The sequence below is a fragment of the Gracilinanus agilis genome, chromosome 1 (assembly GCF_016433145.1).
Source record: "Gracilinanus agilis isolate LMUSP501 chromosome 1, AgileGrace, whole genome shotgun sequence".
NCBI classification, from domain to species: domain Eukaryota; kingdom Metazoa; phylum Chordata; class Mammalia; order Didelphimorphia; family Didelphidae; genus Gracilinanus; species Gracilinanus agilis.
In genome coordinates this window covers 18,655,709-18,669,241 of record NC_058130.1, presented here as the reverse complement: position 1 = coordinate 18,669,241, position 13,533 = coordinate 18,655,709, and the positions used below count along the sequence as shown (strand labels likewise).

At 43.4% G+C, this 13,533-nt stretch overlaps 1 protein-coding gene across 1 annotated transcript in view; it reads right to left on the bottom strand.

Moving 5' to 3' along the window:
* Positions 1–1,568: 1,568 nt before the first annotated feature.
* The window catches only part of BMPER (BMP binding endothelial regulator), a 275,415-nt gene continuing 263,450 nt past the window's right edge, over positions 1,569–13,533 (bottom strand). Inside the window, exon 14 of the mRNA XM_044657986.1 lies at positions 1,569–2,387. Within this exon, the coding sequence (XP_044513921.1) occupies positions 2,206–2,387 (182 nt within the window). The 3' untranslated portion in view covers positions 1,569–2,205. The remainder of the gene's footprint in view (positions 2,388–13,533) is intronic.

Here is a 13,533-nt window from a genome sequence, read left to right as displayed (position 1 = left end):
TCATCTCCAGCTCTTTACACCGGTTTTCCCCATGTCTGAAATGCTCTTCCTCCAGCCTCCGACTCTCAGCATGCCTAGATTCCTTTAAGATTCATCTCAAGAAGCCTCTCCTGGTTCCCCCAAATGCTCGAGTTAACTCATCTGAAGTGGCCACCCATGTAGATCTTCTCTGTTTATCTCACGTGTTCTGATTTCTCGAGGTTGTCTCTGGTTATAATATAAAACTAGATGTTGATGTTGTATAGAGGGAGAGGGAGAGGATGACGTGACCCCTCCCTCCTTTAGAACAGTGCCCAGGCCGGAGCGTGCAGGTCAAAGGATGAGATCCCTTCAGGTCCCACCTGGGGTTGATTGATAGTATATTATGGGCTCTTTAGCTGGGTAATGGTTTGTCTCTGACTGCGTGTCTCCCTTCCCAGAGAAGCTAGGAATAACCCCTCCAGGAAGGTACTTTAAAAGGCTTTGACTGTATTAAACAAAGATGGGATAATGGGATTGGATAGAGGTATTGGGAAAACCTAATTAAATTTGGTAATGATAAACCCTTAAACTGTAGGCAAGTAATGAATGAGGATGGTCAGCCCTCTGGTCCAGCCTGGCCACAGCCAACCAGAGTAGGCAAACTGCTGCTTGGTGTTTCGGCTTCTTCTCTGCTAGATGATAAGCCTCGCCAGTCTTTGGGATATCCACCCCTTTCCAGCCTCTTCTTCTTCTCCTGCCCACTTCCCGGATCCCTCCTGGGCCCTGGGAAACCTGGATAACTAAGATGATGGACTTCCTCATTTCTAGGGGCAGCAGAATCAGAGATGGTGGTCTGGGTTCAGGTTGTTGATGTTACAGGAACACACAGGAGGAGCTTGCAAGGCTGAGCCCGCAAGTCTCAATCCCACAAAAGACCAGGATCCACAGATCTCAGGTCTCAGGGAAAGAAAGGACCCCTGCCAGGGCTGCCAGGGTGGTTTATACCCCCCTGGGCCAACTGCCCTCTCCTGTGTCCTCGCGGCCCCTGGGAACATTCCGATGTCCAAAGGATCCACCTGTCGATCACAGTGTGGACTCCTGGCTCCCAGAGATTCAGTAAAACACGGGCACCTATTAAAGAGGGGCTGACTTTAATGGCTCTTTATGCCCCAGCGTTTAGCACACGGCCTGGCACACAGAAGGTGCTTAATGCATGCTCGGGGTTTCATAGAGGAATCAGCCTGGAAGGGCAGTTTCATTGGTGTTAAGGATTCCCGGATGAGGAAACTCCTCCTATCAATGCACGCCGGCTCGTTTGTCTGGAATTTATAGTCGGGGACTCTGAGAGGGTCACTGGCGGACTCGTCCTGGGGCTCAGGCCACTGGCGGCCCGAGTGGGATTCCCACCGTCTTCGGGGCACTAAAGCCAGCTCTCTGCCCTGCAGCACGTCGCCTCTCCGGGATAACACCCGAGTCTCAGGGCACTTAGCAGCCAGGGAAGCTACGCTCTGACGGCTGGGATGTGCGTGTGTGTGTTGTGTGTGCGTGTGTGCACGCATGATCAGAGCCATGTATGGAAGGGGGGTAGAATGACATAAAAATCCAGTAAAAATGACGGCTTTTATTTGGCTCTTTGATTTGGTTCCACGGACAAAGATCTCCTTGGAAACACGATCGAATTCTGCGGCTCCAGAGCCCCGGCTGCCCTCCATCCCCTCCTGCCACCAGACCCCTCCCTGGCCGGCTTCCCCGGCACACATTCCTCTCTTGCCCGCAGACAAATCCTCGTCCTCCAGAGAGACGCGTTTTCCGTCCAACTACAAATCCTGGTTCGGGGTCAACACGAGCGCCATTGGGACACTTGGGGTTCTTAGAAAACTCCCCCCAAGTTTGTGTCATGGCAAAGCCATCCAGACGGCCGCCGTGCCCCCCGATTAAATTAGAAGCATTGGGTTTATTTATACAGTAACTTCCATGGCTTACAGATTAGAATTCTAGAAATAATACATGTCTTATAGCAAAAAATATACATATAATAATTCTTCCTTCTATGGTTTATATAAATGTCGTATGATTTTTCATCTCCGCATACACATCTCCACATACGTGTATGTGGAGACGTGTATACACACGTATATTTACACATATGTACTCTGGGGGTGTTTTTTGCAGAATCTGCATCAAGCCCTCAGTCCTTCATTGGCTGCTCAGTGCGGGGGTCCAAGTCCTGACCCTGAGCAGAGGTCACCGCTGGGGACACAGAACTGGCTTGATGCACCTTCCTCTGTGATGCACCAGGTTGGCCGGGCAGTGGCAGCCCGCCACGCACGGCTTACTGCAGGGGCCGATCTCGTTCCAGTTGTCGCACGTCTTGATGCATCCAGGCCCGCACGTGTCGTACACGGCGCCGTGTTTGCACTGGGAGGCTGAAAGGCATAAAGGGGAGACAGCGTGAGCTTTGGGGAGTCCAGCCACGGGCCACGAGACGCTCACTTGAGTGAGAGGGGAACATAGTCAGCAAGACTATATATAGCAAGGAGCGATGAAGCAAGGGTAGGATTCGAACCTCTGTTCTACATCTTCAGAGCCAGAGGACAGTATGAAGATACCGTACTATGCCGCCTTTGTGATTCAGGGAAATACCAGAATATAACCAACAGACACAACTAGTTAGACTTCTCCTGAGGAGGCTGTATTCTTCTTGGGGAGAAATGACATTTGCACGGATAAGTTAAGTGCAAGAGTAAGCAAATAAGGGTATAAGGATTATCATCCCTATTTTACGGATGAGAAAACGGAGATTTCCAGTGGCTAGCTGACTCCACCATGGTCACCCAGTTAGGAAGTGTCTGACGCCATATTGGAACCTAGATTCCTTACTCCAAGCCCAGTGCTCTACCCACCATTCCATTCTCTGTCTCCGTATGGTGAGAAGTTTCACCGTTATTGTTGTTGTTTTCAGTCCGTATCTTCTGTCTTACAATTGATACTGAATATTGGTTCCAAGGCAGAAGAGCAGTAAGGACTAGGCAACAAGTGACATGCTCAGGGTCCCATAACTAGGAAGAGCATAAGGTCAGATTTGAACCCAGGTCCTCCAAACTCCAGACCTGGCATTCCACTCACTGTGCTATCTAGTTTCTGAGAGATTTTTAAAAAATTAAACAAAGTAAATAAAATATAATTTCCTGAGGGCAGAGGAGCTTGGATAGACCTCCCCTTCAAAAATATTTGTGAAAGTAAAATCCCTTTCATAAGCCATAATGAGTATTGGTTGGCCATGTGGCTTTTTGGCATAGTAGACTTTTTTGAGCTGGGTGATACGATAGATGGAGTGCCAGGCATGGAGTCCGGAAGGCCTAAGTACAAATATGACCCTGAGCAAGTTACTTAATCCTCTTTGCCTTGGTTTTCCCATCTGTAAAATGATCTGGAGAAAGAAATGGCAAATCATTCCATTGTCTTGGCCAAGAAAATCCAAATGGAGAGTCGGACACAACTGAAAAATGCCTGAACAACAAAAAATCTCTTAATTCCATGTCTGCTGGGCATTTAGAAAAAGCTACATAACTGATCAATCAAAAAAAACACTTATTAAGTGTCTCTAACATACTAAACACCATGCTAGGCACCAGGAATACAAAGAAAGAAGGAAAGAGTCCCAGCCCCCAGAAGCAGAGGCAGCTCACGTAGAGTCAATAGAGTGCTGGACTTGGTGTCAGGAAGACCTGAGTTCAAATTTCCTCCCAGATACCAGTAGGTAGTTCATGGTGATCATGGACATGTCGCTTAACCTTTTGGCCTCGGTTTTCTCATCTGTAAAGTAGGTATAATGATTTCACTTACTTCACAGTTTGTTGTGAATATCACCTTAGCCTGCACAGGTTCCGTGCAAGTCTTAAAGGTCCATCTGATGTCAGTTATTTAAGCAGATGCAAAATGTAGACAAAGTGAAGAGGGATAATGACCCCAATTAGTGTCCAACACACTCCCCCTTTTTTCTTTCTTTCCTTTTTAAATGCTTACCTTCCATCCTAGAATCAATACTAAGTATTGGTACCAAGGTAGAAGAATGGTAAGCGCTAGGCAAAAGCTAGGAACTGTCTGAGGTCAGATTTGAAGCTCGGACCTCCTATCTCCAGGTCTTGCTCATTATACATTGAGTCACCCAGTTGTCTTTTCCCCTCCCTTCAAGCAAGAAAGAGACTAAAAATTTCAATGATGTGGGATTCTATTGGTTTGGGAGCTCCCTTCGCTGATGAGCATCTCAACTCATCCAGGACTTAGCAGAGGGTTTTGAAGACTTTTTTGTAATTAAAGGTTCATCCTCTGAAGCCAGTTCCATTAGATGCTTCTTGAAGGTAGCCAGCTTGTTACTTACGGGGCAGACACACAATGGGACATTAGACTCTGACCATATGTCTTCCCTGATCAATGGGACTTAACAGAGCTTGGACTCTACTGGCCTCTCCATCTCCTCCACACCATGATGGAGTGCTGGGGTTTAGCAATAGAAATGGAAAACATTCCTTTCCCTGATGGTGTGCTTATTAGCTTAGTACTTCCTTCTAGTTCATCTCAAATAATAGAGTGACCCTTCAGATGACCTCAGGCTGCTCTGCCTCCAGGATCAAACAGAGAAGAACGTGTTTGGTATTTAGAGATAAAATAAAGACAAAGTGAAGCAGGGATGGATTATTATCCCAATAAGTGTCCAAGGCCCCGCCCTTTCTTTCAAGCAGTATTTGATCCTCTGAAAATGGCAATGATGTGGGATCTATGGGCATGGGAGCTCCCTACGCTTTGGTATTCCTCAACCTGGTCTCTTCCTACCTTTCTTGCGCATGACTCCCCTCCACCTATAAGCCAGCAATCCAGCAACATTAGCCTTCTTGCTGCTCTCCCCCTCCATCTCCCAGTCTTGGCACTGGCTCTCTCATCTCCCTGGAATGCTCTCTTCTCTCACCTCTACCTCCTTATTTCTGGCTCCCTTCAAGACTCATCTCCAATCTTATACAGGAAACCTTTCTTTCCAAGTGTCCCAATTGCTAATGACTCATTTCCAAGACTCCCTCCTCTTTATACCATATAGGTTTGTGTTTGTACGGTCATGTGCAATAACTAATTATTAGATAGCATTGACTATGCGCCAGTCACTGGGATGAGCACTTTCCAGTTATTATCTTATTTGATCCTCACATCAACCCTGGGAGGTGTGTAGTCTTGTTCCCATTTTACAGATATTGAAACTGAAGTAAACAAAGGTTTCATAAAGCTAGTAGATGTCTGAGGTTTGTTTTTGTCTCAAGTCTTCCTGACTCTGGGATCTATCTAGTTATTTATTTGTAGGATGGTTTCCCCCATTAGAATGTGAGCTTCTCAAGGACAGAAACCATGTTTTGCTTTTTGTTGTTGTCGTTATCGGATCTCAAGCACTCGGTGCAGTGCCTTGCATAGAGTATTTGCTTATCCTGTTGGATGACTGTCTGACAACAGAAGACAAACTCTATCAGATCTTACTTCACTGGAAAGGTCCAGAAGTTGACCTTGGGTCTATAATGCAGGAATGAAGCTTATCTCCAAATGGACGGCCATTGTCATTGTTCAGTCATTTTCCAGTTATGCCCATTGCCACTCTTGGCAAAGATATTGGAGTGATTTGCTATTTCCTTTTCTAGCTCATTTTACAGATGAGAACATTGAGGCAAACAGGGTGAAGTGACTTGCCCAGTGTCTGAGGCTAGTAAGTGTCTGAGGCCAAATTTGAACTCAAGAAGATGAGTCTTCCTGACTCCAGGCTTGGTGCTCCATTACTGTGCCACCTAACTGCCCATTAGGTAATGAATGTATTGGCCCAAACTCCTTGTGGACACTACTGCCTAAGGTGTGCAAGGAAGTCCAGAGCCACTTACATAGAGAAGAGACCGAGGCTCACACATACCAGAACTTCCAAAGCCTTGAACTCCAAGTAATGGAGCAGAAACCTCAGCTCAACCCTTCTCGTTTATGATTCAGCTGGCAACAACAGCATACATGGCTAAATACTGTGTAATTGGAGAACTGGAAGACAATGGCTGGCGTTCAAGTTAGTGGGCTTTGGTGTTCGTCTTCCAAATTATAAATTCATAGCAGTTACAGAACATTCCCTTTCTGACTTAAGTCAATTAACAGGAAGGCGATCAGAACCGTAAAATGAGATTCTGTGAAGGCTACTCAAGTAACTGTCACTCTATAAAAAACCAGACAAGAAAAGTGGTTTCGTTACCCAACGAGTACTCAATTATCTTCTGACATAAATTCTCATTTCTTATGAGAAAATTGCTTCCTTGAGTCATAGGATGTTGGGAAAGTATTTGCAAAAACATCTGAATAAAATCAGTTTCATAAGGGCTATTTAGCAGCCTGACAGCCCCCCAGTTGTTCTTATTTGTTTTTCTAGATAGAACTCTAATTTCTGTTTTTAGCACTAATGTGTGTCTTCCACTAACGCTTACTCCAATTAGGTACTGGAGCATCAAGGTGACCTTGGGTTCTGAAAGATTCACAAGGCTTCCATTGCTTAGGAGACTATTTCCTGAATTCTCAAGGACTCCAAAAGCCATCCTTGGCTAACCATCTCTAGGGATGAGTCTCTAGAAACATAGTTAGGTTGATTCTCTGCAGCTCAGATATTTCGAGAGAAATCTTAGTGCAGGTCAAAATCAGCCTCCTCCTTTTACACATGGAGAAACTTGGGCTCTGAACTGACTTACGAGATCACAAATTTAGATTGAAAACTTTATTTAAATCTAATCTGACTCCCTCATTTTACAGATATAGAAACTGAGGCTTTGTTAATTAAGTGACTTCCCCAAGATCACAGTAAGTAGCAGAAATGGGACTTTATAAACTTATATGCACCCAAACCATTAGCCTTTAGTGCAAGGGTCAGCAACGTATGGCTCTTTCTGCAGGAACCATAAAGTCCATTTTTTTTTCAGGCGCTGTTACAGGAGCGACACTGTGAGCACTGTAAGGCTCTCACGAAATTACATTTTAAAAATTGTGGCGTTTATGGCTCTCACGGCCAAAAAGGTTGCCGACCCCTGCTTTAGTGTAATTTGTACCTTACCAACCCCATCCACCATGGAGTTATGTATTTTTCTATATGTAAATGTGTCAGAATACACTGGAGCAATGGAAAAAACAGACATCTGAATAGGTAGGACTTGAGTAAACAAGGTCACACCATCCTTGTCATTTCCATGCACCTAGTATGAGCTAGAGAAAGTATTCTGCATTCTAATGCCAACAGAATGAAATCCCCAGATTAAAAGCAACCTGCACTAACAAGGCTGACATTTTTATGGCTGTTTGTGACACTAGACCAGGGGTTCCCAGACTTTTTTTGGCCTACCACCCCCTTTCCAGAAAAAAATATTACTTAGCCCCCTGGAAATTAATTTTTTTAATTTTAATAGCAATTAATAGGAATGATAAATGCACCTGTGACCATCACTGCCCTCCTAGATTGCTGTAGCACCCACCAGGGGGCAGTAGCGCCCACTTTGGGAATCACTGCACTAGACAATTGTGTTCCACTGTTACAATACTCATGAGTCTTCTTGCAATGATGGTCAGTTATCCATTTATGATCCTAAAAATAGTCAAAATCATCTTGTCAATAAGAGGAGAGGAGGGAGGGACTGAGAGACAGACAGAGACAGAGAAAGGACAGCTCTGCGACTCCCAGGTCTGTCTCTAATTAAAATAGTACATGTCAGGGGAATGAGTCAAAAATCTGTTTCTCTAGTTCCAGGGAACTCTGCTGCTACTTCCATAAGCCAATCTCTGTCCTTCATTAAGAGGCTACTTAGCAAGGGCAGCCAGGTGATTTAATAGATGGAAAGCACTTCCCTAGAGATGGGAAGTGCTGGGTTCAAATATGACCTCAGACACTTTCTAACTATGAGACCCTGGGCAATTCACAATTCCAGTTGCCCAACTCTTATCACTCTTTAGTATTTATTTAGTAATGGTTCCAAGACAGAAGGTAAGGCTTTTTTTTAAGGATCTACTTAGCAATTTAAGATTTGGTTCCATGCATAAAATCAATCCCTTTTTTCCCAGAAGGGATATTATAGCATTGTGGGTGGAGAAGTGAGCTTGGAGTCATGGAGACATGGGTTCAAATCGAATTGCTGATACTCACTTACTGGCTAGGTAACCAGTAACCACTTCATCTATTTCAACCTTAAGTTTTCTCCTCTGTAAAATTGGATACCATTTGATCTAGGTTAACTCAATACACCAAGCATTTATAAAACACCTACTATGTGTCAGGCCCTCTGCAGGAGTCTGGGGTTATAAAGACAAAAAATAAAATGATCTCTGCCTTCAAGCCATTTTCTATTTAGGAAATATTTACCCAAGTAAATGAACACAAAATATACACAAAGTTGATTCAGGGATTGAAGGATTGCTTACAACTGGAGGGATCTTAGGAAAACTTTTGGCAAAATGTCTTATAACTTTCCTGTGATGGGGATAACACTATATGGAAAAGAAGACAGCATAGTTAGCTGTATTCCCAACTATCAAAATGTTCAGACAGACAAAAGAAGTTTTATGATCACCCCAGTGCAAATATCAATAATGTGGAAATAGGTCTTGATCAATGACACATGAAAAAACCCAGTGGAATTGTACATTGGCTATGGGAGGGGATGGGGAAGGGGACAGATAGAACATGAATCCTGTAACCATGGAAAAATGTTCTAAATTAATTAATTAAATTAAAATTTTAAATTTTAAAATTTAAATTAAAAAAAGAAGTTTTAAATGATTATGTATATGTGGCAGGAGGTCTCCAGGGGAGTAACATGAAGATCTGCACTTGACTCTGGATATATGGTATTTTTTTCTTTTTTTTTTTTAATTTTAAACCCTTAACTTCTGTGTATTGACTTATAGGTGGAAGAGTGGTAAGGGTAGGCAATGGGGGTCAAGTGACTTGCCCAGGGTCACACAGTTGGGTAGTTTCTGAGGCCGGATTTGAACCTAGGACCTCCCGTCTCTAGGCCTGGCTCTCAATCCACTGAGCTACCCAGCTGCCCCCGCTATATGGTATTTTTAAACATTGATTTGGATTTACAGACAGAACAAAGCTGAGAAGGATAACCAACAGAGTATATGATAGTCAAGATGCAAAAAGATCTTGCCAAGTTATAATGTTATTGAATGGAATCTAATAAGATATATTCATTAAGGATAAATAAACTTCACAAAAACAAGATGGGGGAAACATAGTTAAGAAAAAGATCTGAGGGTTTTAGTGGACTGCAAGCTCAGTGAAACAGCAGCATGATGTGGTTGTGAGTTGCATTAACAGTAGCATAACCTTCAGGAACAAGAGGGTAAGAGCTCCTCTGTACACTGCCCTCATCAGACATCATCTGCAGCATATTGATAAGTTGGAGAATGGCCAAAGGAGAATAACCAGGGTGAAAGAAGGCCTTGAGTCTATGACATATGTCCACTGGTTGAAGGGGATGTTTAACCCAATGAAGAGAAGAACTACGGGAGACATGAGAATAGTTGAGTCTATTATGGGGAAGATGGGTAAGACTTGTCCTGCTTGACTAGTCTAAAGGATGTAACAAGGAGCAGTGCATATAAGCTGTAAAGAGGTAAATTCAGTCAATATTAGGAAAAACTCCCTACCATGATGGCTATCCCAAAATGGAATAGGCTTTTTTGGAAGGTAGTGAGCTTCCCTTCCTTGGAGGTCTTCATCTGTTGGGTATGAAATTCATTGAGATCCCTTTTGTATATTAATTAAACTAGAAGACTACTGAGATCCCTTCTAGTTCTCAAATTCTATGATTTTTTTTTGTGAGTCAAGAAAGGTTTCTTGTTGGATGTAACCACCTCACTGGCCTGCTGGGAGGTGTGACACACAGTGGGAAGAGTTCTGGCTCTTGAGTCTCAGAATTGGGTTTCTATTGCTTACTCCCTACTAACTCTGGGCAACTTACTTAACCTCAGTTTCCCCATCTATAAATTGAGGGGGTTAGATTAGCTGATCTCTGAGGGCCCTTGTAGATTCATGATCATGTTAGACATAGAGATAAAAAAGACTTTAGAAGCTACCTAATCTAAACCACCCCCCCCCATTTTATAGATGAGGAAATTGAGAAGCTAAATGACTTGACTAGGGTCACAGCTAGCGAATGTCAGAGGTGGAGTTTGAACCTAGGTCTTTCAGTCTTCATGCCCGATCCCCTCTCTCTCACATTGCCATCAACTAATAATGATGTTATTCATTGGTAAGAATTAATTTGCTATAGAGTTGTCCGTCATTATTCTTCATTAGCCCACTCCATCCTTTCTTCCTCTGATTTTGTCATTTGTTCTCCCTTCACTAACAGATAATTAATTTCACAGATGCTTTTCTTCTCACTCTTTGAACACTGAGCAAAGAGGCTTGGTTCCTTCTTGAAGAACCTGTGGGCCAAGCATCAATAATTAGCAATAATATATTGCTTTATGGCTTATAATGCATGCCCCACACACAAGACCTCTGTGAGGCCAGTAGAACAAGTATTATTATCACCCATTTTATGAATGAGAAAACTGAAGGTTAAGTGATTTGCCCAGGATCATGAAGCCTGTGTGGCAGACCTGTAGCTAAAGTCACTTGATCTCATCTCTCTAACTCTCTCCACTGAGCCAAACTGCCTCTGGCCAATGGACAAGCAGGACAAAAACATTAATGTCATGGGCTAGACCACTGGTTTTCTTATTGTTACCCATGTTCTCCTTCAATAAGGCACAACTTTGAAAGAGAACTAGAAAGAAAGGGAAGGGATAATATGGTTGGTTTCAATTCATGCACCCTCCTCCCACCTCTACCCTCTTTGCTAAATCCTCACTGGAAGTTGAGTTAGATCACAAATAGCTAAAAATTAAATTATATAAAAGCAGAAATGACCTCTTAATTAACTTTGTATTGTCCCATGTAATTAGCACATGGGCTTAGTTAATGGTTGTTGGATGAATGAATGGAAAACATTGTCAGGAAACTAGAACTGAATCAAACAATGTACCCATATGGAAGTAATGTTAGAATGTGAGCTCCTCGAGGGCAGGGACTTTGGGGGGAGGAGGGGAAGAGTATCCTCAAGTGCCTAACATGGTATTTGCATTAAAACATGTGATTAAGAAATGCTTGTTGGTTGATTAATTGATGATCAATCCCCTTAGTAAACCTAGATCTGTGAACACAAGAATGGTTTTGTTTGGGTCTTTGCATCTCCAGGGCCCAGAGCACAGTAGGTAAATGTTTCATGATCAAATGAGGCACAGCCCAGGAGAACTCAAACTCCTTGAAGGCAGGGATTGTTTTCATTTTTGTCTTTGAATCTCTAGTGTCCAGGGCAGCATGAGACACATAGTAGGCACTTAATGTTTCTTCCATTGAATTGAGTTGAATGATAGTGGAGAAAAAAGCAGGAGGAGGCTAGAAGACAAAGGTGACTATTACTTTCTGATCCCAGCCTATGAGCAGTCCTATGGGCCCAAAGAGTAACCCTTCACAGGTCTCCCTCATCAGAGCACACCGTCCCTGCTATAATTCAGTCTGTCCTGACTTCCCCCTGGCTAGGCAATGTAGACTCGGAAATGAAAGTCACAGCCTGCTAAACTTTAACACAGGCACTGAGCTTAGCAAGGAGAAACTGGGTTTGCTTAATAATGGAAAAAATCACTGGAGCAAAGGGTCTGGAAGTCGCTCAGGGATTAAATGCTTGATCCTGGCAATTGTAGAGCAGCAGAAGGAGGGTATTGGTTCTGAGGCTGGACCAGCTGGATAAGGATGTGCCTCCTTTGTGGCCCCTCAGGGTTCTGACCAGGAGCCAGTAGAGGTGCTCCATGCACAGCCCCAGGGCTAAGCTTCTTAAAACAAACGAGAGAGCTGTCCATGGTCTGAAAATAGTGACAGTTTGGGGCATTCGGATCCTAGCTTGCATTTCTATCACCTTTCATATCATTGGCTCTGTAGACATCTCAGAGCAGAAGAACAAAGCAGAGGCAAGTCCTGGCAAAAGGGCAGGCCTTTCCTCAACTCCCCCCCACCCATGCCCATTTATTCATGGATACGAATACATACTCAAACATTTCTAGTAAACTGAATTTTCTTCCAAACACAAAGAGGCCAGGGAATAATTAAAAACAGCTATAAATGTAAGGTTACCCAGAAAATTCAAAAATCTGCCTAAGTGTTAGCAATTTCTCTAACTGGAGACTCAGGCAATGGTGACTGAAAAAAGAATTATGCATCTACAATGAACTCCCTAAAGCCAAAGAGGGACCAATGGGGTCATTATCTTGTCCCCCAGGCTTAAAATGAGCTAATTATCATAACGAGATGCTTCCCAAGTACTGTTAGTAGAAATATTGGAGGCAGCATCATGGCATAGTAAAAAGAGGTTATAGGATGTCAGTTTTTGAGGCCAAGGAACATTTTGTCTTTGTCTCTGTATTTCTAATGCTTAGCATAGTGCCTGACACATAGTAGGCATTTATTAAGCACTTGCTGAATGAATGAATAGATAAGGACCAAGCTGCAGTCAATTCATAACATATAGGGTTGTAAATAAATGGAGGCACTCAATGTGTCATGATATAATTATTCACATGTGATGTAGTGGACAAAGCCCTCATTTTGAAGACAGGAGAATATGGGATCAAATCCTGCCTAAGTCACTTATGAGCTGTGTGACACTGGCATATCTGGGCCTCAGTTTCCTTATTTGTTAAATGACGAATGAGGTAATCCCAAAATCTGCCACTGATAATCAAACAAGCACCCATTTGTTCTTCAGAAGACTTCCAAAAGCGTTATTGGCTAAGACCAGCTGCCTCTTGGATAGCCTTTGTTCACTCTGCACTTCTTATCTTGTATCTCAATGAGAGCTTCCCAAGGTCTTGATCCCCAGCAAACTGACATTCACTGCTTTAAGTTATCTTCCGTGTGGTCCCAACCAAAAGCTTGGAATAACAGATGACAAAGGATGGGTTCTAGCATCCCAGGTGAACCACAAGTGAGTGCCCAGACATAACCTGTTCACCTCTCAATGTGTTTGACTCTTTAGCCATCTGCCACTCTGCTACCGTTCATCATGTTAACTTTCCCGAATCCCTCTGGACTCCTGCGCTGAGCCCCAAGCCCCTTCACCCCATCTAGTCTTTGGAATCCGTTGATGAAGGATCCAGGATCTCAGGAACCTCCATATTGCTTTTTTCATACATTTCATTCAAATGGAGCCAGCCTCATGAAGTAGGGAATTGGAGGTGAGCCGAGGAAACTCAGATTAGTTATGTGATCTGAAAGAACGAGCTCCAGTGATCTGCGAGGCTACCCTTGTGCTCACAGGGGATGTCATGCAGTGAAAATTCCAGGGACACTTACTGCTTGTAGGTCTCATTAAGACCAAATGTGCCCTGAAAGACGCAAGCCCACTTGCTACAGGAAAGAGTCGTGCAAGGTCTGACGAGCCCCGATATATATATATATATATATGGGACTAATTG